Consider the following 25,680-nt stretch of genomic DNA (forward strand, 5'->3'; position numbering starts at 1 on the left):
AAAAAGAAATTAAGAAAAAAACCCAATTACAATTGCATCAAAAAGAATAAAATACCTAGGAATAAATCTAACCAAAGAGGTAAAAGACCTGTACTCTGAACATTATAAGACATTTATGAAAGAAACTGAAGACAACACAAATAAATGGAAAGATATACCACATTCGTGGATTGGAAGAATTAATATTGTTAAAATGACCATACTACCCAAAGAAAACTATGGATTCAATGCAATCTCTATCAAAATACCAATGGCATTTTTCACAGAACTAGGACAAATAATTCTAAAATGTGTATGGAAACACAAAAGACCCCAAATAGCCAAAGCAATCTTGAGAAAGAAGAACAAAGCTGAAAGTATCATACTCTCTGATTTCAAACTATACTATAAAGCTATAGTAATCAAAACAGTATAGTATTGGCATAAAAATGGACTACTGTAGATCAATGAAAACAAATAGAAAGCCCAGAAATAAACTCATGCTTATATGATCAATTAATTTATGACAAAGGAGCCAAGAATACATGGGGGGGGCAAAGACAATCTCTTCATAAATAGTGGGAAAACTGGACAACATATATATAATCACTCTCCAATACAACCTTGACTTAATAATACCTGTGTATGTTCCCCTATGTTCTCCTCCTTCACCAGAAAGTAAAGTCTCTTGAGGGTATTGATTATATCTTATTTTCCTTTGTGTCCCCTAGCCCAACAACTAAAATAGTGCTTTGCTCATAGTAGGTACTCATTAAATTTTGGTCAAATAAAAATAAACAAGTGTATTTAAAAAGAAATTTTGCTAAAGGCAACTTGTTTACCCAAAGCAGTGGGTCCAGTGGTGGGAACTTCTGGCTTACTTGTAATAGGTTTATGGGGGAGCTCGTGGGAATAGAGTGCCTTCAAGCACACCATGTGGCATGTACATGGCAGCCCATTCCTTCAGTGGAGCAACCCTCATAGGGAGTCAGGCAATGTCTTACCTTTATTTCTCTTTCCCTCTTTTTGCTTCCCTGTTCACTGCTGCAACTTACCTTCTAAAAACTTGCGGATCATAGAATCCTTAGTGGTCCGAGAGAAACCATCTCCGGGCATTGGATTAGATGTACTGGCCTGAAGCATTTCAACATCTAGAAGGAAAAGGAGACTAAGAGTTTATATGTTGTTCTTCCACACAGACAAGGACATTTTATAAGTGGATATACAAGGTTTGACAAATCAAGAGATTCAAGAATTCATTAAACCATCCATCTACCCATCCATCCATCTAACCACCCATGCAGGTCCATGCATGCATCCATACATCCAATTATCTACCTACTCAATAAGGACATTCAGTAAATATGGGGTATAAAGGAGAGCAACATTTACAACCTTCAGGCCCTTTCCTAGACCACAGGACTCAAAAGGTATAGATATGCTCATTTGTGTTTGAAAGAATTAGCTTAATTTTTAAATATATAACTGTAGTCTTTATAACAGCAAAACCCCCCACAAAACGACAACAACAAATAATTGGAGGCAGAAACAACAAAGAATCGATAAATTGTAATTCATTTAAACAATGAACCATTTTCAACAGTTAAAAAGAATGTATGGGAGCCACTCTATCAACATAGTACCATCTCAAAAACATAACAACCAGAACTCTATTTTTAGGTCATTCATGTAATTGGTCATTTATACGGAAGAAGCACATAGACCTTTGGTTTTTCACTATTAAGCATAAACCCACGGGGACCAAAACTGTGTGTGAAAACTATTCAATTGCCACGGCAGATTCTACTAAAACCTTAGTAACCAACATTACTTTACGTTACTTTGTGACTCTGAAGTATGCATTTTGGGAGCAAAATTTCAGACTTGTGTTAAAAGCAGAACTTTGATAATATCAAGAGGTTGCGTTCAGTAAGGCATATCACACAGTTACTGGGGACTTGTTTGCTTAGGCAAAATATGTAGTTTGAAGTTGAATAGTATACTTTGAGAAAAAAAATCATTTGAATTTAATCAGTATACACAGATATACTGTTCCTACTACTTTGATCTTTGGGGACCAGTTAAATACAGTCTGGTGAATTTGTATGAAATATTTATATTTATATTACATTTTCCAAAAATATTAATTGAAAAGAGGTCATGGTCGTAAAGTTATGTTAAGGATAATGAACTTCACATGACATAATCCTAGTTTTGAAACAAACTATCTGTATGTACATAGAAAAAAAGCCTGAAAGGCAATACATCCAAATGTATATAGTGGCTATTTCTGAAGTAGTATGGATAGGTCATGGACATTTCAGACCATGGACATTTTATTTTCTATTTTACACTTTTCTTTGTCTTCCAAATTATCCATAGTGGCGTCTGTTGCATTCATATATGAGAAAAACCCTATCAGCACTTTTTTAAAAGGCCTAGGTAATTATGATCAAGTATGTACAATTAGATTCCCAAAGCAAAAATAATTTCAGGTTATTAAAAAAAATTATGGCTCACCTGTCAATTACCAGATTACTGATTTTCTAATTATAAAACATACCGATTTTTTAAAAATTTATTTATTTATTTGTGTATTTGTTTTTGGCTGCGTTGGGTCTTCCTTGCTGCGTGCGAGCTTCCTCTAAGTTGCGGCAAGTGCGGGCTACTCTTCGTTGCGGTGCGCAGGCTTCGCATCGCGGTGGCTTCTCTTGTTGCGGAGCATGGGCTCTAGGCGCGTGGGTTTCAGTAGCTGTGGCACGCGGGCTTCAGCAGTTTTGGCTCGCGGGCTCTAGAGTGCAGGGTCAGTAGTTGTGGTGCACGGGCTTAGCTGTTCCGCAGCATGTGGGATCTTCCTGGACCAGGGATCGAACCTGTATCCCCTGCATTGGCAGGCAGATTCTTAACCACTGTGCCACCAGGGAAGTCCATACTAATTTTTAAACTTTCCAGTGACCAGATATTACATTATTACATAGCATAGGTCTTACCCGACCTTGTTTCAAACTTTGACAATCTTTTAATAATCTAAATATAAATTTTGTGACCATAAAACGAAACAAAACACAATGTTGAGTGAAAAAGTTGCAGACTGGTGTTTGCAGTATATAAAGCATTTTATATAAAGTAGTTTTCAGTATATAAAGTACTTTATATAAAGTTTTAAGGTCTATAAAATGATACTACATGTAGTTTATGAATTCATAAATATCTAGTAAACATATGAAAACATGCTGAAATGCTGGAAAGGATAAATGTTGAGTTCATGGTAGGGGTTACCTCTGGGAGGGAGGGAGGACAATCAGGTTCCAGAGGGGGTTCATAGGGGGCTATAATATGTAATTTTTTTTAAAGATCTGAGACAAAAGAAAAAAAAACACATTCTTGATGAATCAGAATCTTTAAGAAATACAACATTTTTGAAAATTAATATGCTACCTTTTGCCCCCAAAAGGGGAAAATAAGATTCTATTTTTGTATTTTCCTGTATATGCAAAAAAGAAACTCTGGAAGGAGATATAAGAAATTAAGACCAATGGTTTCCTGGGAACTAGAAAGATGACAGACAAGGACTGGAGAAAGGTTTTTTCACTGTTCATCTTTTTATATTCTAGTTTTTCTATCCTATTGAAAAAATAAAGGAAAGAAATGCAGAGCTCTGATCATGTTTTCGTTACCTTAAATATTATCCAAAAAAAGGGAAGATAAAGCAATTCCCTTTTTCTACCTTTTCAGTTTAATGTTTCTTGAAATGTGTGTAGTGGAGACATTACATTGAATATAATGTACCTTGATACCCTCTGGTCCAGAGCCCTGTAATTCCAAATGAGTAAACTGTTAATTCAGTGAACTTCTCTTGTCAACATTGAATTCTTTAAAGTAAACCGTAGAGAGATTAGGGTGACTGTACTGATCCTGAAACACACCTAGAAGTGTTTTAATTTTAAAAATAAATTTCTGGGACTTCCCTGGTGGTCCAGTGGGTAAGACTCTGAGCTCCCAATGCAGAGGGCCCGGGTTCGATCCCTGGTCTGGGAACTAGATCCCACATGCCTGCCGCAACTAAGAAGTCCACATGCTGCAACTAAAGATCCCACATGCCGCAACTAAGACCCAGCACAGCCAAAATAAATAAATAAATAAATATTTTAAAAAATTTTCTAAGAACTCACAATTCATTCCTTAAAAATTCAAGACCAGAAAAATGCCACTTATTTGAGATTTCTATTTAAATTGCTTAATTGTGGTTTTATGGGACATGTTTCTCATGGAGTTAGAAAATTGGGAAGAAAGACATATCCTACAGGTGTGCCTTACTGGGAGCAGGACCCTCCTCTACCCTCCTGACTCCTACCCCTACAATACCTCACCCCTTAGCTGCCTGACCCTGACCCAGCCAACTTTTGAAACTCTTCATTCACACAACAATAAAACACAGAGGGAAAGACCCTGAAGGAAAGACTTGCTTGCATCAGACACCCCTAGAGATGAGGGGAGGGAAAAGCTTTGTGGACCTATCGTTGGGCTCTGTCATGCCCAGTGCTGCATCCTCCAGGAAACCACAGCGCCCTCAGGCTCCAGCATCTCTAAGAACCTAGTGAGGGCAGAGCAGCGTCAGGACAGTTTCAATCACCAATAACCAGATCTCCCAGGCTGGCAACACCAGAGCGCAAACCTCACACACACAATCGGCCACCCCCACTGACAGTGGTAAAAGAGACACGCACGGCCTAGCTACTTCACTAACAAAGTTCAGTTTGAGACAACTGATTTCCACATCTGAGATGTAGCTGCAAAATTGAAGGAGCTACAAAGAGTGTTGGAAAAACAAAATGTAGAAGAAAAATGGAAACAGCAAGAGCAGACCTGGCTGGACCTGGCACGCTTCTATAACAAGGAGGCAGGCTTCTGTCCCTGGTACTATGACCCCATCATAACGTGCTGAATTTTATGTGGGTTAAAGAAAGAATTTTAAAAAGAAAAGAGAGAAAAAAGAATGAGCACCAGTAATGACATGTCGATATCACGATCCTTTGCTACAATGCACTGAGGATGCAACATCATTGCTATGGCATTCTTGCCCCGAATTTATAACCTCAGTCCAATCACAGAAAGCATCTGACAAACCCAAACTAAAGGGCATGCTACAAAATAACTGATTGGTGTTCTTCCAGAGTGTCAAGATGAGGAAAGACTGAGGAACTGTTACACATTGGAGGAGACTAAGGAGAATAACAGCATGCACTGCAGGATCCTATCTAGGTTCAGCATCTAGTCCTACTTACAAACAGAAAAAGAACATTAGGGGGAACAGTGAAATTTTGAACAAAGTCTGGAGGTTCGTTAGTGGAACTGCACCAATGTTAATTTCTCAGCTTTAGTAACTGTACTCTGGTTATGTAAGATGTTAATATTAGGGAAATCTGGGTGAAAGGTATACAGGAAGGGTAGCATTTTTGCAACTTTTCTCTAAATCTAAAAGTACTTCAAAATAAAAAGTTTTTTTTTTTAAGAAGAACAGGTAGGAGGGAAAGAGATGAGAAAAGGAGAGGAAGAAATGCAACAGCAAAACTAAAGAAGCATAAGCACTGGGAATGACCTACGCTGACCCTTTCCTGTCCATCTACACTATCAAGTCACCTTCCAGGGACTCCTGTGAGCCACGCACCTCTGGGTACGATGAACAAGGCAGGGCTAAATGAGCCACCTGTGACAAACAACTCTTTTTACTCTACGGTCACGCTTTCACTGGTGGTTAAGAGCATGACTTTGGAAGGAGACAAACTAGGATCTGCTAAAGATCAGTCCTGAGACCTTAGTAGAATTATTTCTATTTCTAGGCACCCTAAAAGGAGGGTGAGAGGTTTGGGCACTGTGGTCAGAATGCATAGTTTCCAATTTTGACTCTTCCACTTCTGACTATAGGACTGCAACACCCACCCGTCCAACTGACTTTTAGATCCAACTTTTTGGATGCAGCTGATCACTTGGACTCACAAGATGACCGTGGGCCATGCTGGTGCCAGTCTACTCAGAAGGATGGAGGATACAGACCAGCAGGACAGTACCAAGCGGCCTTCCTCATCGAAGGCAGTCTTTACACCAATCCAGCAACTCACAGGCAAGGAGACAAGATCCATATCAGGCAGGTGGAGAAGCTGCCATGGTGTCTCAAAGGAGCAGCATTTCTCAACTCTGGAGTTTATTAGCAACTCCTGAGGCATTAGCTTCCAGGGTCCCCATAAGAGGCATCCAGAGACATTGCCCTCAGGGAAGCCCAAAGTATGGTGTCCCTTTCAGGTATTTATAGTTTACATACAACTCCTCTCAGTTCCAGATGCAATTTACCACCAATTAGGGGCCATTTTTATCATAGGCAATGTTGCCTAGAGACATAATTGACATATGGCTTTTATCAGGTCACCAGGGTAACAGAGTGGAAGTCAACAAAGGTCAAATTCTCCTGCAGAAAGGGAAATGAGAGCTGTTACATTAACTCTTTGCCCACAATTATCTTGGGCCAAGTTTACATCCTCTCAGGATCTGTTTTCCGGTCTGTAAAATGGTGATAATAATAGTACATATATCATAGGTTTGTCATGAGTATTAAATGAGAAGCACAGTGCCTAGCACATAGGAAGTGCTAAATGAATGTTAGCTGCTATTACTATTGTTACCATTATCTTTATTATTAAAGCAGGTCAAGATCACAGTCAGAGGTGGTGATTACCAGCGTGCACTTTGATATCCTGGAGACCTGGGTTCAAGCCCTGGCTCTGATTCTTAGCAGCTCTGTGTCCTTGGACAAGTTACTTGATATCACTAAGCTTTCATATCTCCATCTGTAAAGTGGGTATGGATAACAGTACCTACCTCATAGGAAGACTGTATGAACCAATTGAGACGATGCTTATAAAATGTTTAGCAACAGTACTAGGCACTAACTATTAATGGTTATCATTATATTGAGGCAACCTAGACAGTTTATTAGCTTTCTATTGTTGCTGTAGCAAATTACCACAGACTTAGTGACTTAAAACAACATCCAGTTCTGTAGTTCAGAGGTCTGAAATGGGTCTCACCGGGCTAAATCAAGGTTTCGGCTGGACTGCGTTCCTTTCTGGGAGATCTAGGGGAGGTTCAGTCTTCTTGCCCTTTCCAGCTTCTAGAGGCCCTGCACTCCTCGGCACGAGGCCCTCTTCTTCCATCTTCAAAGCCAGTAATGTTGGACAGAAAGCTCAGCTGAACTGAGTCCTTCTCATGGTGCCATCTCTGGTCTAACCTGATTCCTTCTTTTACGTTTTTTTTTGGCCACGACCAGGGCCAGAGATTGAACCCAGGCCAACGCAGTGAAAGTGCTGAGTCCTAACCAGTGGATCACCAGGAAATTCCCATCTTTCTTCTACTTTTAAGGTCCCTTGTGATTATACTGTGCCCACCCTGATAATCCAGGATATTCCCGTTATTTTAAGGCCAGCTCATTAGCATCCTTAATTCCATCTGCAACTTTCATTCCCCTTTGCCACGTAATCTAGCATATTCATAGGTTCAGGGGCATTATTCTGCCTACCACGGGTAAGACCAAATGTGAGCACAGTCAACCTGTCATGAATTTCCTTCCCATGTGGGACTGGCGAGGGGAGTGGGCACAGGGACCAGGGTGCACTCAAGCAAGTCCTTCCTGTCATGTCCACATATGGACTCAGTAGCCCTGGCCTGATGTGGGCACAGGCCTCTGTTGAGTCTCTGTAGGGGCACTGCCTTAAATGAAGAAAAATACTTTTCTTTCCATTTATATTTTAAATAAAATGATTATTTTTATACTGAGTTCAACGTAAGTATCTTTGAATTAGACCAGGAACAGTGGATACACACATTGGCCTCCATGTCCCTATTGTGTACTCAAGGCAAACATCCCTCTTCAATCATAGCACTCTTTGTGGCCTCAGAATCCTTCTCAACACAGCTCCCCAGGCACTCAACACCAGCTAACTGACACTGACACATGAAATTACTTTTAAAACACTATTTGCCATAGCTATATTAGGCAGTAAGTCCTCGTAGTAGCAGATACTACTTTCGTAATAATAAAGAAAAGAAAAAGTACCTGGTGGTTTGGACTTAATGAGAGATAAAACCCTCAAACTGTAAATTTGACAACCCATGCGTACATACAACCCAGGCACACAGTAAAACAGGAGCGACTGAAATAGAAAATTCTGGAGGTGAAAGGAGTCCGTTTCCAGACAAAGTACATTTTGAAAAGGAAAGCACAGCAACAGATCCCTGCGTCCCTGGATGCTCAGGGTTTGTACTTCAGATTCTAAGCATTTAACCTTCACCACTTAGATAAACTGAAATGTGCTGAAACCTGCTGGTCTAAGGAAAAAGTGCAAAGTTCTTTCATTTCATTGGGAAAAAACCCCAAAACAATAACAAGGAAACTCTGGGGCCACAGTCTCCTTCTGGGAAAAGCAGCTGCAGCGTTACACTATACTTTTTCAAAGGAGTCAATCCCAAAGAAACCATTCCTGGGAAGAAAGAAGCTTGAACAGATGAAGAGAAGGCAGGCAGGCAAGTAATTAAGGAATGAATCAAGAGCAATAACTAATTTTCAAAGAAGCTCATATGATACTCCTCATGGGACATAAATCTAGATCACTCGGCTGCAGTGGAAACTCCATCCAGATTATGTGTTGTTAATTTAACAGAAAACCTAATCTGAGTATGTAATACAGTAAAATGTCGGATACTGAGAAACTATTCTTCTGGAAAGGCTCTCAAACCCTGAAAGCAGGCCAAAAGAATTTTTTTTCAGCAAGTGCTTTTGTGGCCAGAAAAGAGGCTTAGAACAAGGATCAGCATGGTAAAACATGTGAAGAAAACCTGAAACCCGATTGGTTCCATCTGCACACAGGTGGAACGGACTGCTGTGATGGACCATGTCAATAAGAAAGTCCAACCTTCCCATACCCTCATGGAGAAGTGAAGGGAAGCAGAGAGACAGAGAGACAGAGAGGCAGAGACAGGGACAGAGAGAAAGAGATAGTCACACACATGCAGAGGTGGCGGGGGAAGGAGAGGGAGAGAGACAATGAGACACAAAGAAAGAGGGAGTTGGGCGAGGGGAGAGGCAGAGACAGAAACAGAGACAGAGAAACAGAGACAGAGAGAGGAGAAATGGCAGTCTGAAATTAGAGGTGCTAAGGAGTGACTGACATTGAAAAAGAAGCTAAGCATGAAAGGGTTAGGAGAAGCAGCATGCTAAGTTTCGTGGATTTCTTAGCAGACAACAAGTACCTTAGTGCAGTGCTCCTGGTAAGCATACAGGCCCTCTGTCTTGCAGGAATGAGTCCACGGGATGAGCTCCTGATCTGGTGTAGTGGGTACTATGACTTGCTAAGTCACAGGTACCCCTCCCCCAATCCATTCTCTACTAGCTGCCCTCTTGAGGGCACCGTGTCTTTTTCCTCAATCGTACTGTCACAGTTTGTAGTTATATATTCAGTTATGCAGTACCTTTGTTTAATATCCAACTCTCCCGCTAGAAGGGAAGCTCTGGAAGGCAGAGATCATACCAGCTTATTTACTGACTCCTCATCACCCGGCACAGTGACTTAAACACTCAAGGGGGTTGATAAATGTTGTTGAATGAATGAACGTGAGAATGGACAAACTAACGGGTAATAAGCAAATGAATACATGGATACGGAGATCTTTGGGCTTTGTTAAGGAATCTGGGCATTTCCCAAGCTGAGAAAAGAGAAGGGCAATTCAGGCAGCAGGAACAGCACAAGCAAATGTATGGAGACAAGAAAGAAAAGGCAGCTGGGAACAGCCAAAGACGTCCCACCTTTGGGGACATCTAACAGGTATCTCACTACCACCTATCAGGGAAGTGACGTCCTTGCACTGGAACATCAACAAACAATTCCACACCACAACATCTAGGATGATTTCTTATTTTCTGGTAACTCTCAAATTCAAGAAATAATTGAGCACCTGTTGTGTACAGCCTGTGGATGATACACGCTTCCTAACTGAAGTAGGAACAGGTAAGCAGAGGAGCGTGTACATAACCAGAGTGCAAAATGATCTGCATGCCGTGCCCGGGGAGGGTGTGACCCACAGCTGTGCAGGTGCAGAGGGGAGCAAGGTCGCTGCTGATGGTGAGGATTTTATCTTATTAATTTAAAAACATTCAATCCAGCATGCTTTCACTAAGTGCCTATCTCCACAACACAGTTCTTGTACATCTAGAGGAGGGAAAAGCTACAGCAGCCAGGAAGTGCCCGGAGGATCCCTCTGCTTCACCAGGTCAGTTTCAGCCCCAGACAAGACAGGAACAGCCAGCCCTGCCTCAGAAGGAGTTCCTTGCTGGTAAGACCTCATGCCTTGCACCCAGCCCCACTGCCTCTACGGCACTTCTTGGCTCTACTAGCCAGGGTCTTCCCTAGATGAATAGCAGGAGGACGGCAGAGACTCCGCGGCTGCAGGAAGGAAGACTCTTGAGAGAAAAGTGTGCAGATGGAGGAGATATGGGAACATATGTGTATATATGGCTGATTCCTTTTGTTGTAGGGCAGAGGCTAGCACACCATTGTAAAGCAATTATACTCCAATAAAGATGTTAAAAAACAAATGTGCAGATGGGGAAGGCAACATGTTCCAGTAACTTAATTTTACTTACAAATGGTCCTTCAGGTGGGCTCAGACCTTACATGGCTGGGCTATGAGGCTGTTCACTGGGCCCAGTTATGCCCCCAGCTCAGAGGGGACCCTGCTCACAGAGACTGTAACCAGAGAGCTCCAGTAAAGAAAACACTGCTGGAGATGATCTGTTACAAAGGCGGCAGTTACCAAGGAGGTTGCTAAGGGAAGTCAGAAAGTTAGCTGGGGCTAAGCTGGCTCTCCACTGCGCACAAACTTGAGCCACAGACCCAGGTGGAGGGAGCAGGGGCGCAAAAGAAATGTTCAACGCAAGGGTCACAGGAAGCAGAACAGCCCTCTGGGATGGATTAGTGTGACACGTGTGAGTTTAGTCTCTAGTAGCGAGACATTGCATCTTTCTCCTTTTACTCCTCTCTCCTGATGCAGAAAGACAGACCTCTGAGATAGTCAAGCAGCACTAAATCCGCAAGCGGATTGCCTTTGTAACAGCTGGACGAGGGCCTCCCAGAAATGGCTCCTGAGGCCTTAGTACCCAGAGCCTTACCAAAGTGCCCAGTCACTCGGTGAGGCTTTCCACACAAAACGTATTACCTAAGTCAAAGGACCACCAGGACCACCACATCGTTCTCTGAAGGCAGGGTTAGAAGCAAACGAAGTAAATGAGAAGAAAATCAGGAGATAGTGAAGACACCCAAAGAGAGGTGTGCTGTGATTTTTAGTTAGTGTTTGCAGAAGCTTACCCTAAGGACATTTATTTCTTACATAGTACGGTGCGGAAAATGATGGTTTAAATCTGTGGGCGTTTGAACACAAAATTCTCAAGAGAATTGAAAGCAAAGTTGAAAGTCTGATAACAAAGACGTAGTTACCACCTGGTGGCAGCATATCTAAACTAAAGACAGTATGAGGAGTGTGTGTGTGCCTGTGTGTGTGTGTGTGCGCGCACACGTGTGCACACGCACCCATGCACGCAAGTTCAGGGGAAGGATCATAAAATCTCAGGATCAGAACCCAACATTGCTGCCCAGCCAATTCATTCAACACTGGGAGTTTCCCTGACAATCTTCCTACTTAGTGCTTGTTTGGATTCCCTCTGGGGACCTCATTACTATCCCCTTTCCAAAACTCAAGTCAGAAAGAGGTAGATTTGTCCCAACACGATCAGATGACCTCCAAAGCTGTCGTAAGGAGATGGCATAGAGCCTGCACTCCATAATGTTTGTCCTGTGAGTGAATGAATGAATGAGTGAGCGAGTGAGTCAGCTAGTGAATAAACACGGCCTAGTTTCCTTCCTATTTTCAGCCTCTAGGGTTGAATGGTAACAAAACAAATGATAACCTCCGCTATTTAGATTTAGGAAATAGCTCCCCTGTAAGTATCCGTCCCCGGGCTGGCAAGTTCTGACCCTAGAAGAAGGGCATGCCAGGAGGGTCCTCGAGCTCAGTGGGCAGCTGACAGACTTGACCCCTGGGAATATGCAGACCCAGATTCCTGACCTAGTTCTCCCTCGATTAGACTTAAGTAAGTTACTAAATCTTGAAGCCTTAGCGGTCTCCTCTATAAAATGAAGATAACTTTATCCACCAAGCCCCAGGACGCTCAGATGAGATCACAGAGATGAAAGCAGTGTGTTGACTTGAAAGGGCCAGAAGATTACTGTGCTGGCTGGTGTTACAAATATGCATCTTAGATTTATCAGTCTGTCCTACTTATTTATGACCTAAACTGCCTTCTCCCCTAGAGAGTCACTGGTAGTAAGATGAATGGTTCCTCCGCAGGTACAAGTTGCTGCTGCTTCTGGGCCAGTAGGTAAGTGGTCATTCTCAAGATTAAACCACAGAGACAGAAACACAAATCATATCTAGATTCAGAAAATTCAGAGTTTATATGATCTGGCAAGTGAAAACTGCAGAGCGTTTCCTCTGCCCATTCCCCAAACAGCAGAATTCTACAGCCTGCCTGTTGGTGGCCTCCTTCTAGCTCCACGGCAACCAGAATTCCCCACCCCCACCCCCACCCCCTGGAACTTTACAAGATGCCAACTGGCCGCAAACCAGGGAAGCTCCACAGCACTCCACCGCCTTGGTAAGTGCTGAAGAGGCTCAGTGCTCACGCTGTGAGAGGCCCAGCACACAGGAGTCATGGGATGGCTCTGTTAGCATTCCGTACAGCTTTGCACTGCTGTGGTGGGGGGGTTTCCTGTGTTGGAGCATCTAGAGGGATAAGAGGTGTTAAGGCTCTCTGTCAACACTAAACCAACTGCCAGTAAAGTGCGGGATCCTTCAATTGTTCAACTGCCCCACCGTAGGGACACAGGGCAGAAATGATGATGCATGGTCTCTGGCTTCCCAGAGGGGTACTAGTTTTTCTCCAAATGTTCTTTTGTGAATGAGTCTCTGTTCCAGACTGAAAAGGACTGTGTCTTCCCTCCACCCCGTTGTCTCACCAAAAACCAGGAGTGGGAGCGGCAAGTGGCAGAAACACAGATGCTCCAGAATGCTTGTTGGGTACACGGAGAGATGGATGGATGTGCGAGGGTAGGGGGCGCCAGAGGCTGTTTTGTGAGCTAACATCTGGGCCGCGAAAAGAGGAGGCGTGGCTGGAGCTGCTAGATGGTTTTTCTAAAAGAAACCACGACTAAAATTTGTGGTGTTAGATGGAAACTTCTGGCACAGAATAAGGAATATGGTCCTAAAGACAGAGAGACCTGGGTTCAAACCTGGACTCTATCACTTATTAGCTGTGAGACTTTGGCGGAGTTGCTTAACCCCTCTGTGCCTCAGTTTCCTCATTTGTAAAGCGCAGGTTAATAAAAGCACCCCTGTATGGTTGCTTTGAGGATTCAGTGAGGTAGAGGATGTGGATGGTGAGGATGACGCCTTCTCTCCTCATCTTCCTGCTGGGTTACGGCTCATTCGGGAAGAGCTTCCACAAGTACTTCAAGTTCTTGCAGTTAGATACTGAGAGAGAGCTTCTACCTTTCTTTCCCTCTTTCTTCTCCTCCCCCAGAGGCACAGCCAGTCTGACTAGCAAGCACCTAACAACCACTGGACCACATCTTCCAGGTGTTAGGGTTGCAGTGTCAAAGGCTCTGCTGGTGTCAGGGTTCACCTCTGGCCCCTTGACCCACCCACATTTCCTGCTCCAAAGCACCCTCTTAATGCCTGCTTTTCCGTTCATGGATGGGAAAATCAGGCCCAACTCCTTGTGGGCCCAGGTCCCCGCTTCTCCTCAGGCTGAAAATTGGCAATACTCAATCTAGCCCATTCCAGAAATTCCTCTATCAATAAAGCTGATGGATGCATTGATAGGTATTTGTCTTGTCTTTCTTGAATCTATTTATTAGACGAGAGGGAAGGAGGGAGAAGTTGTAGGCAGTGTTTCAGAGCTCTTAGCATCTCGTAGCAAATGGTGGTAACATATAAAGAAGGCCCTTAGAGGGCCGGTTGTGTGGTCCTCCTGCTTCAACCCTGATATGTGCATCGAAAGCCAATGTTTATTTAGACCAGTGGTTCTCAAGGGGAGTGGCACTGCCCTCTAGAGGGTGTTTGGAAAATCTATGAGGGTATTTTGGGTTGTCACCATGATGCAGGGACACTACTGGCATTTAGCAGAAGGGAGAAAGATGCTAGACAGCCTTCAGTGTGAGGGATAGCCTTGTTTTGTGTCCCTCATGACTTTTAAATATTTCACTAGATACACATATGGGTTAAAAAAATAACTGCTTATGATACATATTTATACATATGTGTATATTTGTACATATCTGTTTATATGTATATTTTTTAAATTTAATATCAGCAGGTATAAGGAAAAATATGGGCAAAAATCCCCACCGAACTATTACAAGTGCTATAATCAGTTGGTTGAGTGGAGTCATGAACTTCTAATAACTCAGTTATACATTTCTTTTTTGTTTCCAATTTTTGGAAGAATGTATTATTTTTGCTATTAAAAAGAATTAAGATAAACAAAAATGGGCAAAATTTGTTAAGCAATTTACAAAAAAAAATCATATCTTGGAGATACGATATTTTGGAAATAAGTTTATTATATATTAATCCAGTAAAATCAGGTTATCAAAAAAACCCTGCTTATAATTTTCTGAGCCTAGAAGCTAAACTGCTTCATTTATAAAATACAACTTGTATTTTTGCATGGTTTTGATATACACCAAATTTTCCAGGAATTCAATTACTATGAAAATGGAGAAGAGAATGTGAGGAATCATTCACCATTTAGGAAAATCCAGGCATTGATGCCAGCGATGCTGGTGGTATCCAAGTCACTGATACAATAAACATGTCGGTCAGCACTTGAGGCTGTGACATTGGCAGTGATTCTGAGTGTAGGTGACTGCAACTGACTAATGCACTATGTCCTTGCATGGAGGCACATCTGAGCATTTCCTCTCCTATGAGTTCTCTTCTATATTTCAATTGGGACTTATATTTGATTTCTAAAAATTTCATATGTAGGTAGGTTATATTATATGTATCTCATGTCAGGGTAGTAGCGGGGGCATTACAAAATGTTTGCTATAAAAAGGGCCCGTTGGAACTGACAAAGTCAAAAGCCACTGGTTTCGCTTCTGGATCACAAGGCAACGCCTTCATCGACTCTGTAAACTTTCCAGTCACACAGCAGAGTCATAGCAGAGGAAGTTTGGAGAACGATTCTGCTTGTCACAGCACATGATGACCTGTCTAACTTTGTGTAAAATGGGATCTTCATCACTCCGGAGTGGGGCAGGGGGTAAGCAAGGGAATTTCCCCACACACAGCAGAAGGAAGAAACGCGTTTCTCAGCAGAAAGATGGAAGCGGAACTGCGCTGTGCTACTTACAGAGGTCCTCGGTGGCAGCTGGGACAAAGGTCGCCATGGACTCATACAGCTCCTCGTCACAGCCGGGGTTGAGGGAGCACTTCATGAGCAGGTCTGTGGAAAGGTGGGCCATGGACTCATACACAGAGTCAGCCTCCTCCCCTTGCATCAGTTCCTCTTTAATGTGACTCTTCAGCATGTCCACAGTTTCCTGAAAGAGAAGGTGGGATCCCACAGGCGCACTGACACAGCCGGGCTCTCTGGGTAGAGTCAGGCCCTCGAGTGGGCTTGTGACAGCAAAGTAAAGCCTCACACACATTAGGGTTGCAACTATGTGCGCATGTCTGTATTTCCCACCACACTGAAAGCCCCTTGAGGCCAGGCTCCAAGTCTTTTTCTTTGTTTTATGTTCTTTGTTTTAATCTTTGTATCTTCCTCCAACACTAAGAACAGAGTTATGCACTCAGAGGAGACACCCGTTAAATGTCCAGTGCCCAGAGGATACCTGGGTACCTATTACGTGTTAGGGACGTGGGTACCTATTACGTGTCAGGTGGGTACCTATTACGTGTCAGGGACAGTGCTATGGATGTGCCTATACATTATCTCATGGCATCCTTTCCACCACTGTTTGAGAGTGTCTCCTATTCCCTGGTCAAAAGATGTGAAAACCAAAGCTCAGAAAAATCTAGTGCCTCATTCATGGGTCTGCAATCCTGGCTTCTGACCTTTCTACTATACCCTAGTGGTTCCTCAAATGGCAACAAATGGCACACAAAGGTATAACCCTTGCTGATTAGTCAAATGGAAATTCAAATGGGCTAAACAGGGCTGCAGCCAAGGTGCTCTTGCGCTTGTGTGTAGTCAGAAGTCCCCTGGGGACTTGGTCCACTAGCTCCTTCCTGCTCCTTCCACCTGTTCTTTCTATTAGGCTGCTTCAAAGTGCCTGACAGCACACCGTTCCAAAGCGCCTGCCTCAGTTTTACAGCCTGTGCCCAAGGGGAGAGACGGTCTTGGGTGAAATGCCCTGAAGTCAGAGAGGCCCCCTTTGACATTCTGCCTCCAGGTGGTTGTGAAGCCAGAGAGGTGGCTTCTCTGAAATCCCTGCACAACTTTTCCTCGTAAGAAACTTTGGTGTTTCACAATCATTTCAGCATCAACCCACAAAAATCCTCATTTTCATCATCACCACCCCAAGAGAGCTAATCTGCTATCTGACACTCTGTGTTGGTTTCCTGATGAGCCCCAAGGAGTGGAGTGCTGGAGACTCAAGGTATGGCATTTGGTTCTGATATGGTGGAAAGAGGAAATGGGACGGTTCTTAGAGGTCATGAACAACACGGAGGAGCAACCTTTTGGGGGCAATGCTGGAGATGCATCGGTTGAAGTGATTGTACTTAGAAAACAAAGATGATATGACAAATGTGAACCAGATTAAGTTCAGTGCAACCTGAAGTGCATCTTTCCACGCCCCTGTGACAGAAAGTAGGAGAATGCTCCCCAGCTTTACCATCAGCTAGGTTCAAATCCTACCTCCACCCTGACTAGTGTGGGACCCTTGGCACAATGACTCGGCCTTTCTAGGCCCTTTTCCTCCTTTGTTGAAGAGAAAGAACAATACTGTCAACCTCAAAGGACTGTGATGAGGATTAAAGGAGAAAATGCATTTGCCAATCAACTAAATTCAATAGATAGTAGTGATTAATATGAATACAGTATGTTCTTAATAAAAACTATTGGCAGGGAAATGAAACACTGCATTTTATACATTTGTGACTCCAAAGTGAAGTAAACACTCCTGGACCGTAAGTACCATTTAGCCTCATTTATGTCAATGATGCCCCAGACAGGCACTCATGCTATTCTGTTTATTCAATACATTTAACCACCCCCCAAATTTTGGGAGGCCTCCTCTGTATGTCTCAGTGAGTTGCTGCCTTGTAGATTGTCAAGCACAGAGCAGAAAGCTAAGTTTCTGGGGAGGTGTCAGGCTCACTCCTGTCTGGAGTGAGTTCCTTTTGAGGTCACAGCCCCATATGAGAGGATGAGCTATTCCCGCGTCACTGCTGTGAATTGTGAAAATGGAGGAAAACCAGAAAAGGGTCGAGACAGGAAGGGCAGCTGCCTCCAAAACAATGGAAGCAATATCGGGGCAGGGAACAAGGCCTGGGCATGGGATGAGATTACACTTAAAGAAAGACCCAGAAGTCAGTGATCAAGGAGGATCTGCCGGTCCAAAACCAGGGAAGCAGATAAACCTTAAGACGGGCAGAGGCTCAGAAAGAGAGAGAGGTTGTCAGCAGAAGGTGGGGCCTCACGGTCGGCCTCCCTGAAGCCTCAGGTGCAGAGCTCTACTGTGGTCTCCGCTAAGGAAGGAACCAAGCCTAACAGTTCACCTGGGCCTGATGGTGGGCGAGGGAGCTGGGAGCATCCTGCCAAGTACCTTGGAGGTGGGTGGGGAGGTGACTGAGAAAGATAGATCAGCGTCTACCTTCAGCAGATTCACTATCAATGCTCCGTAAATTCTTCGAGGGCAGATCTCAGTGTTTTACACATATTATTTCTTCTTATTCTCAAAACAACCTTAAGGGTAGAATTATTATAAACTTTCTCCCGCATATCACGAAACTGAGAGAGACAGAGGACAGATGCATGATTTGCCCAAAGGCACATGGCTGACAAGTATTGGTGAGGAATTTGGATCCAGATCCATGTGACTCCGGAACTCATCTCTTAAGCCCATGCATACTGGCCCTGCCAGAAGAGGCACGTGAGAACACGCTAGAGATGAAATCCACCCAGGTCTTTAGTGAAAAGGCGGCCCTGGGACCACATGGTGCATTTCCAATCCTAGAGCCTCTCCTGCCTCGACCTTACCACATACTCGTCGATGAACTGCCGCAGGTCCCGGAAGCCGTGCTTCTCGGCAATGGTGTTGGGGTAGTGGCCGTGCTTGTTGGCCACACTATAGGCCTGTAGGGCTCCTGGGCAGGTGAGCAACAGGGCAGTGAGGTTCTTCAGTCCATACTTGGCAGCGAAGTGCAACAAAGTGGGCAGCTCTTCATCCCTCTGATCTGAAAAATTGTCAAGGAAAACTTAATGGTCAGATAAAAAGGAAGGCATGGGGTGGTGCGGGGACTTCCCTGGAGGTCCAGCGGTTAAGACTCTGCACTTCCACTGCAGGGGTCGTGGGTTCGATCCCTGGTCAGGGAACTAAGATCCCACTTGCTGCATGGCACGGCCAAAAGATTAAAAAAAAAAAAGGAAGGCACGGGGCACCTTGCTCATGGAGGTGAAGCTAGAAGCCTAGTATGGCATCCAGCAGGTGCTCAATCGTTACTTCTTGGTTGATTGACCTAATATCTAACAGCTTCCTCTGTGGCACCACTGAAGATGACAGAAGAAATGATATGTCAATTAATTAGCAAATCTAATCATTAATAGCCTACCTTCTTTCTTTAAAAAGATTGGAGAATCCTGAGAAATAATACTAGTTCAAAATGTGCTGATGTTCCAAGGGCTTAAGCAGCAGCCACAAAGTACAACAGGGATCATGTTTCGACCTTCTCTTAAAATTTCAGAGCACTTTAAAACAATTGCTTTATGCTGATTAAAAGAAAGAAATCCTGGGACTGCCCTGGCGATCCAGTGGTTAGAACTCAGCGTTTTCACTGCCGTGGGCACAGGTTTGATCCCTGGTCAGGGAACTAAGATCCCGCAAGCCACGTGGCCCAGCCAAAAAAAAAAAAAAAAATCCATCTTCTTAGCTCTTACACCCAATTTCATAAAGTATGCCAAGTAGTCCTGGGGCTGTTCCTTAGCCATTCTGTGGCCCTTAGTTTTGAACTAGAAAATATTTCCAGACTATCTCAAAGGGACCTGGAAAGATTAACAAGATGGTTTTCAATGAGCTCTTTGTTTAGGACAGGTTTTGAATGATGGTATTAATGCGTGGGAACCCCAGGATGCCCATTAACCCTCTGATTTGTGGGAAACAAAGTACTTCTGAGAGTCATTGGATCCCCATGACACCCTCCACCTACTAATATCTGGATACAGCAAGTTAAACTCAACCAAGGAAATAGACGTGTTTGTGTTGTGGAGTTGGGAGACAAACCTTTTTTTTTAATTTTCATAAAAGTTAATTTCTAAACCCAAGAGTGATAGATAGATGTATATATACATATATTCTTTATGTGCATATATATATTATACACACACACATACATATGTTTTTTTTTAAAAAAAAAACCTGCTTTTTATTTATTTATTTTTTGTTGTGTTGGGTCTTCGTTTCTGTGCGAGGGCTTTCTCTAGTTGCGGCAAGCAGGGGCCACTCTTCATCGCGGTGTGCGGGCCTTTCACTGTCGCGGCCTCTCCCGTTGCGGAGCACAGGCTCCAGACACGCAGGCTCAGTAGTTGTGGCTCACGGGCCTAGTTGCTCCGCGGCATGTGGCATCTTCCCAGACCAGGGCTTGAACACTTGTCCCCTGCATTGGCAGGCGGACTCTCAACCACGGCGCCACCAGTGAAGCCCCCATATGTATTTTTTTTAATAAGACAAACTCAGCTTCCTATTCACCAGGATATGATCCTTGGAACGAAGGTCTGAAAATGTCCCCAGGATCCCCCATGATTGTCAAACTATGAAATACTCCCTCCTGGGCTTCCCTGGTGGCGCAGTGGTTTAGAGTCTGCCTGCCGATGCAGGGGACATGGGTTCGTGCCCCGGTCTGGGAAGATCCCACATGCCACGGAGCAGCTGGGCCCGTGAGCCATGGCCACTGAGCCTGTGCGTCCGGAGCCTGTGCTCTGCAATGGGAGAGGCCACAACAGTGAGAGGCCCGCATACCAAAAAAAAAAAAAAGAAAAAAAAGAAATACTCCCTCCTGAGCCTCAAGTTCAAGAATAGAGAATATTAACACCTGTTGGAAGTGACGTGAGAACATTCCACAGTAGGAAAATGGAGAGAGGCAACAAGAGAATGCGCCCAGGAGAAGGACATGAAGGTAATATAACCTCATCCTTATTGTTCTCCGAGGCTGTGGAAAGATGGAACGCAGGCACTGGGTAACCAGGGGCTTGGGTCCCATTTGTGTAGTGCAGCTGAGATGTGAAGGAAGAGTGGTGTCTACAAAAGAACCGTACCAGGCACGCCAGGCATCATCCCCACGCAAGTGTTTCTCCCAGCTCCTGGCATGTCACATATGCCCATGAGACTACTCCTCCCTCATCAAACAAATATTTGTTTTGAGCCTACAGTGAGCCACCAGGCACTGTCCCTGTCGTCATTCAGCTGACAGACTAGCAAAAAAGACAGGCACAGCTGAAGAGTATAAGAACCCAACATGCTAGGGGAGCTGTAGCACGTAGATGGAACCTACCTGAGGAAGTGCTGCAGGATGAGGGGAGGAAGAAACTGCGTTCCCATGGGTCGAGGTGGCAAGAGGCAGGGCGGAATTTTCATTAGGTAAAAGAAGTTCATACCTTCCACAGAGCAGAGCACAGAAGCCAAGGGAGAGAGTAGAGAGGGGTGAGAGCAGAAATGCAGCAGGAGCCCCTTGGGAAGGCCTTGTATAAAGGTTGAGGAGTTTGGACTTTATCTAGAAGACAAGTGGGAAACACAAAGGGTTTTTTAGTAAGGGGATGACATATTCATATTTACAATTTGGAAGAATCCCGGGCTAGCCAGAGAAGAATGACTGCTTCTCAGAGAATGAGCTGTAGAGCAGGACCCAGCAGAAAACATGAGCATGGGCTGACTGCACGCTGAAACCGACGAACTGGAATCAACCCACTGCTGTTTCCTGAGGTTGGACTGTTGACTTACTTGTCATCATATCTTCTTCTTCCAGCTGGTTGATTCCAAAGAGGTGCAGCCCGCTTGCAGGGATGTTGTTCTTTAGGGACTCTGTTAGCAGTTTATCAAGGGTCTCTGTGTTGTAGGGCACAATTTTAAAGGCCTATATACAAAAGTGAAGATGGTCAGATTTTAAATCCAGCTATCTCCCATCCAGCAGATTTGAGACTGGTGAACCATGACCAGAAACTACAGGTCTAGAAAACTCCAGTGTCCTTTCACCATCCTTACCTGACACATGAACTCCACAGGATTTGCAGCATTGGACAATAAATTCCCAATTTCCTCCATGTCAGTATAATAGCTGATAATGGTTTCGCACACCACTAAATCCCCAGAATATATCTTCAGAGAAACATTCCCAGATGAAAGCTCTGAACAGAAGAAAAGATACCATAAAACCGCTCGTTTTTTGTAGTACAAGAGTACAGGGAAAAGCGTTCATGGATTACTTAAATGGTGAAGAAATTAATTGGGGACTGGAAGAAAGATCTTGGAGGTGAGCTGCAGGATTGGGAAGTGAGGGAAACAGTAGAAGTAGCGGTGGGCACACTAACACACGGGAGGGCTCTGAGTCAGAGGAATTATCCTCACTGGGTCTGCAATTTAACTTTCGGAAGATTTTCATCTGTTTTGCTCATTACTGTAGGCCCAGTGTCACAACAGACAGGAAGAATAGTTGAATTTAAAGCACCTTATACAAAGGGCAGTGGTCGCCAGAGGTGGGACCTGGCGGTGGGACTCCGCCGAGCTTCCACCCCATTGGGCCAGTAGAATTGATTCACTTGCTCTGCTGCCGTCATTACTATGTGCTCTCCTTGGGTGCTCTCTCTCTTCTACACCACAGGAAGGGGTTTTGAGGGGGAAAGAAAAAATTAAAAATACACCAACCATAAAGATTCGATTCACAAAAGAGGAAATGCGACAAGTAGAGAACATGGAAAAATATTTAACCTCGCTAGAAATCAAAGGAATGCAAATTAAAACAATGGACTACTTTTTAGAAACATATCAAATTAGCAAAAATATTCAAAGTGATAATGCCTAGCATTGGTGACAATATAGCAAATAAACGAGAATAGTAATATTTCATAAAGCAATTAAGCACTATCTTCCAGGACCCTTAAAAATGCCCATTGTTTCAGGGATTCCATCTCAAGGACATAATCCTAAACACAAAAGAAAAAAACCCTGCCTGCATAAAGATGCTCAATATATCATCATTTAAAACGATAAGACAATAAAACCAGACATAGAGAACGGACTTGAGGACACGGGGCAGGGGAAGGGTAAGCTGGGACGAAGAGAGAGAGTGGCACTGACATATATACACTACCAAATGTAAAACAGATAGCTAGTGGGAAGTAGTCACATCGCACAGGGAGATCAGCTCGGTGCTTTGTGACCACCTAGAGGGGTGGAATAGGGAGGGTGGGAGGGAGACGTAAGAGGGAGGGGATATGGGGATATATGTATACATATAGCTGATTCACTTTGCTATACAGCAAAAAACTCACACACCATTCATTGTAAAGCAATTATACTCCAATAAATATGTTAAAAAAATTTTTAAAAATAAAATAAGACAGTAGGAAATCAGAAATTACATAAATATGCAACAATGAGGAAATGAAAAATTTAAAGATGATACTTCTATTCAACTGAGTATTATATAGCTTTAAACATTATGGTTTTAAGATATAGATCCAACACAAGGAACTGGTTTTATAAATTATGGTACATCTATACAATGGAATACCTTGCAACCATTAAGCATCATTTTGTAAAAGAGTATTTATTAACATGGGAAAATATTCATAGTGTATTTCCAGGTAATGGAAGTTGGTTACAAGACATAAAGCTATGTACACAGATGTGGGAAAATACAGAAACCAGTGATTTCCTTGGCAGGGTGGGCATATGGGTAATTTTCTATCTACTTTCTTTTATGGTTACTGTATTCTCCAAGTTTGCTGTATTGAGCACACATTACTTTTGTAATAGAAAAAATATGTTATAAAATAGAAAGTTACAAACTCCCTATAATAGTACAGGGGTAAAGGGATGAAGAGAGAATAAATTAAGATTACATAAAGAAAAACGGAATATAAGGTAATAGATACTATTGGAACAACTATGTTTATAAAAATTATGAAAAAAGGCAAAAAAGACTGAGTGGTAGGGTGTCAGATGACTTTTTCCCCTACTTTTCCTATTTTTCTCTAATTTCAAAAAATGTTAATATATGAACTTTATAAACATTTTAGTATATCCATCTCCCCCCGCCCCAATCACACGTATATGTTTATATAACTTCCTTTTCCTTTAAATAGAACATGGCAACCAAATCCACATCTTGGCTGTCACTTTTCTCAGTGGCTGATGAAGACAGTTGTCGGCAAGTAAAAGAAAGTAAGAGGGGGCCTCTTGACATGATGCCTAATTTCTGGAGGTAAATGGGGCAACTTACTGGGAGCTTTCATGGAGACGGTGTACTCATTCTCCAGCTTGGCTTCCACCCTTATCGAGGGAGAATCTTCAGGAGAAAATTCGGCTTCTGTTGTCACCCTCTCATCCAGCTTACATCTCACAATGACGTAGACAGTGGTTTCTGCCTGGAACGGGAAACCGGTCATTGTCCCTTCTCCCTCCTGTTAGGGTGCTGAGCCAGAGGGCCTCCCCAGCTTCTGCAGCCCCAGCTCTACCTAGTGAGGCTGTTCCAGAGCAGGGTGGGGTCTGCAGTCCAGTGGCGGGCAGTGACTGCTGGCCACGGGTCCCAACAAGACAAGTTACAAAACCCAAGAGTGAACATTTATAAACCTTAATAGCAATTTGATAGAGTAATTTTATGTCTGTCAAACCTAATAATAATTTTAAAACCTGGGGCTTGTATTTCATATGTCTTTTTATTTAATTTTTATAGCATTTCTTTTTTGTTGTATATTATAAAAGTATTGGTCCATGGCAGAGTTGGAAATTTAAAACAACAAAAATTTTTAAAAGTTCTTCACCACAGATAGTTTGAGAAGCACTATTCTAGATCAGCCTTGCTACTCAAAGCGAGGCCAAGGGACCAGCAGCATTGGCATCCCTGAAAGCTTGTTAGAAATACAGAATCTCAAGCCTGCCTGGACCGACCACACCAGAGTCTGCATTTTACCAAGACCCCTAGGTGACTCATGCACCTTACAGAGTGAGAGGTACTGATTTAGAGAAGCCCTCTTGGGTTCTGCAATTTATGCTGTTCTTAGATGGACAAAAATAACTTACTGGAGGATTAATTTTCCCAAGGCACTGAGCAACCTAAGTGGCTATTTTACATTGCTTTGAGACCTCCTGCCAAACCTGCTAAATAGAATTATCTGTTTTACTGGGCTGGTTACGCGGTTAAGCTCTTAAGACACTGAACTGGAAAGAACAGGCCCTCCAAAAAGCAGGGGAAAAGGAGAAATTTCTGGCCACAGCTAATCCCCAAATGTTCATTGTAAGATTCTGCTCTCCAGCCCTTATAGTAGGCCTTCGTGACAAGGGCCACGATTCCAGAACAGGTGGGAGGGGGATGTGGTCCTGGCTCACGGAGACTGCTTAGGGTGAATGTGAGTGTGTTTGTGGTTGACCTGACTCCCACTGCAGGTCTAGCCCTCTCCCACCTGCCCCTTCTCCCAGGGAGCATGGGGAGCCAGAGAAGACGAGTGTGTCTCTCCTATTGACAGTCATGACCCAACCCCAGCCTAGCTGCCCCAGGAGCCAGGGACCTGGAGCAGGCAACAGTGAGAATCCTGGGTCAGTGGCAACCAGCACAGGAGAAGGAGCCAAAGCCTGGAAAACCAGGGACCATGGGAGGGGCATCATCCTTTAGTTCTAAATCCTCTCCCCACAGGCACCCACCAGCATGGTCTCAGGATGAAAGGGGCATGGGGCAGGCAGGAAGGAGTACGAGGGCAATGGAAACTGAAATGCCCACTACAAAGGCCTGGACGGTAAGGAAAAGGAGTGAAGTGGGTACAAAGAAAGGGGAGTGATGAGAACCAGCGACCTGGGGATGCACAGCCCCACCTAAAGGGTCACTTGGCCCAGCTGCTCATCTCAGGCCTGGTATTACCAGATTCTGATTCAAAGGAGGCTGGAAACAGGTTTTCATGCCTAACTCTTTAAAACACTGTGCAGCTGGAACCAAACATGTCTATGAGTTCAATCCAGCCCGAAGCAGCAGTTTGCAGCCCTCATGGAGGGAGTCCTTGCCCAATGCCTCGTGGCCTCAGGCCACACAGAAAACCACTCACAAGTGCAGGGAAGCTAGGACTTCCCATTTCCATGGCCATCATGCACTCTTGCCTACAGGAGC

The 25,680-nt window shown here is 43.7% G+C and overlaps 1 protein-coding gene across 1 annotated transcript in view; it reads right to left on the bottom strand.

The window, feature by feature from the left end:
* The window catches only part of PIK3AP1 (phosphoinositide-3-kinase adaptor protein 1), a 112,922-nt gene that overhangs the window by 34,933 nt on the left and 52,309 nt on the right, over positions 1-25,680 (bottom strand). Inside the window, exons 4-9 of the mRNA XM_004268393.4 lie at positions 23,806-23,950; positions 21,567-21,709; positions 21,306-21,438; positions 18,353-18,549; positions 15,497-15,686; positions 1,035-1,130 (exon numbers count right to left, since the gene is read on the bottom strand). Coding sequence (XP_004268441.1) covers positions 1,035-1,130; positions 15,497-15,686; positions 18,353-18,549; positions 21,306-21,438; positions 21,567-21,709; positions 23,806-23,950 — 904 coding nt within the window. The remainder of the gene's footprint in view (positions 1-1,034; positions 1,131-15,496; positions 15,687-18,352; positions 18,550-21,305; positions 21,439-21,566; positions 21,710-23,805; positions 23,951-25,680) is intronic.

Source organism: Orcinus orca, chromosome 14 (assembly GCF_937001465.1).
Source record: "Orcinus orca chromosome 14, mOrcOrc1.1, whole genome shotgun sequence".
NCBI lineage: Eukaryota > Metazoa > Chordata > Mammalia > Artiodactyla > Delphinidae > Orcinus > Orcinus orca.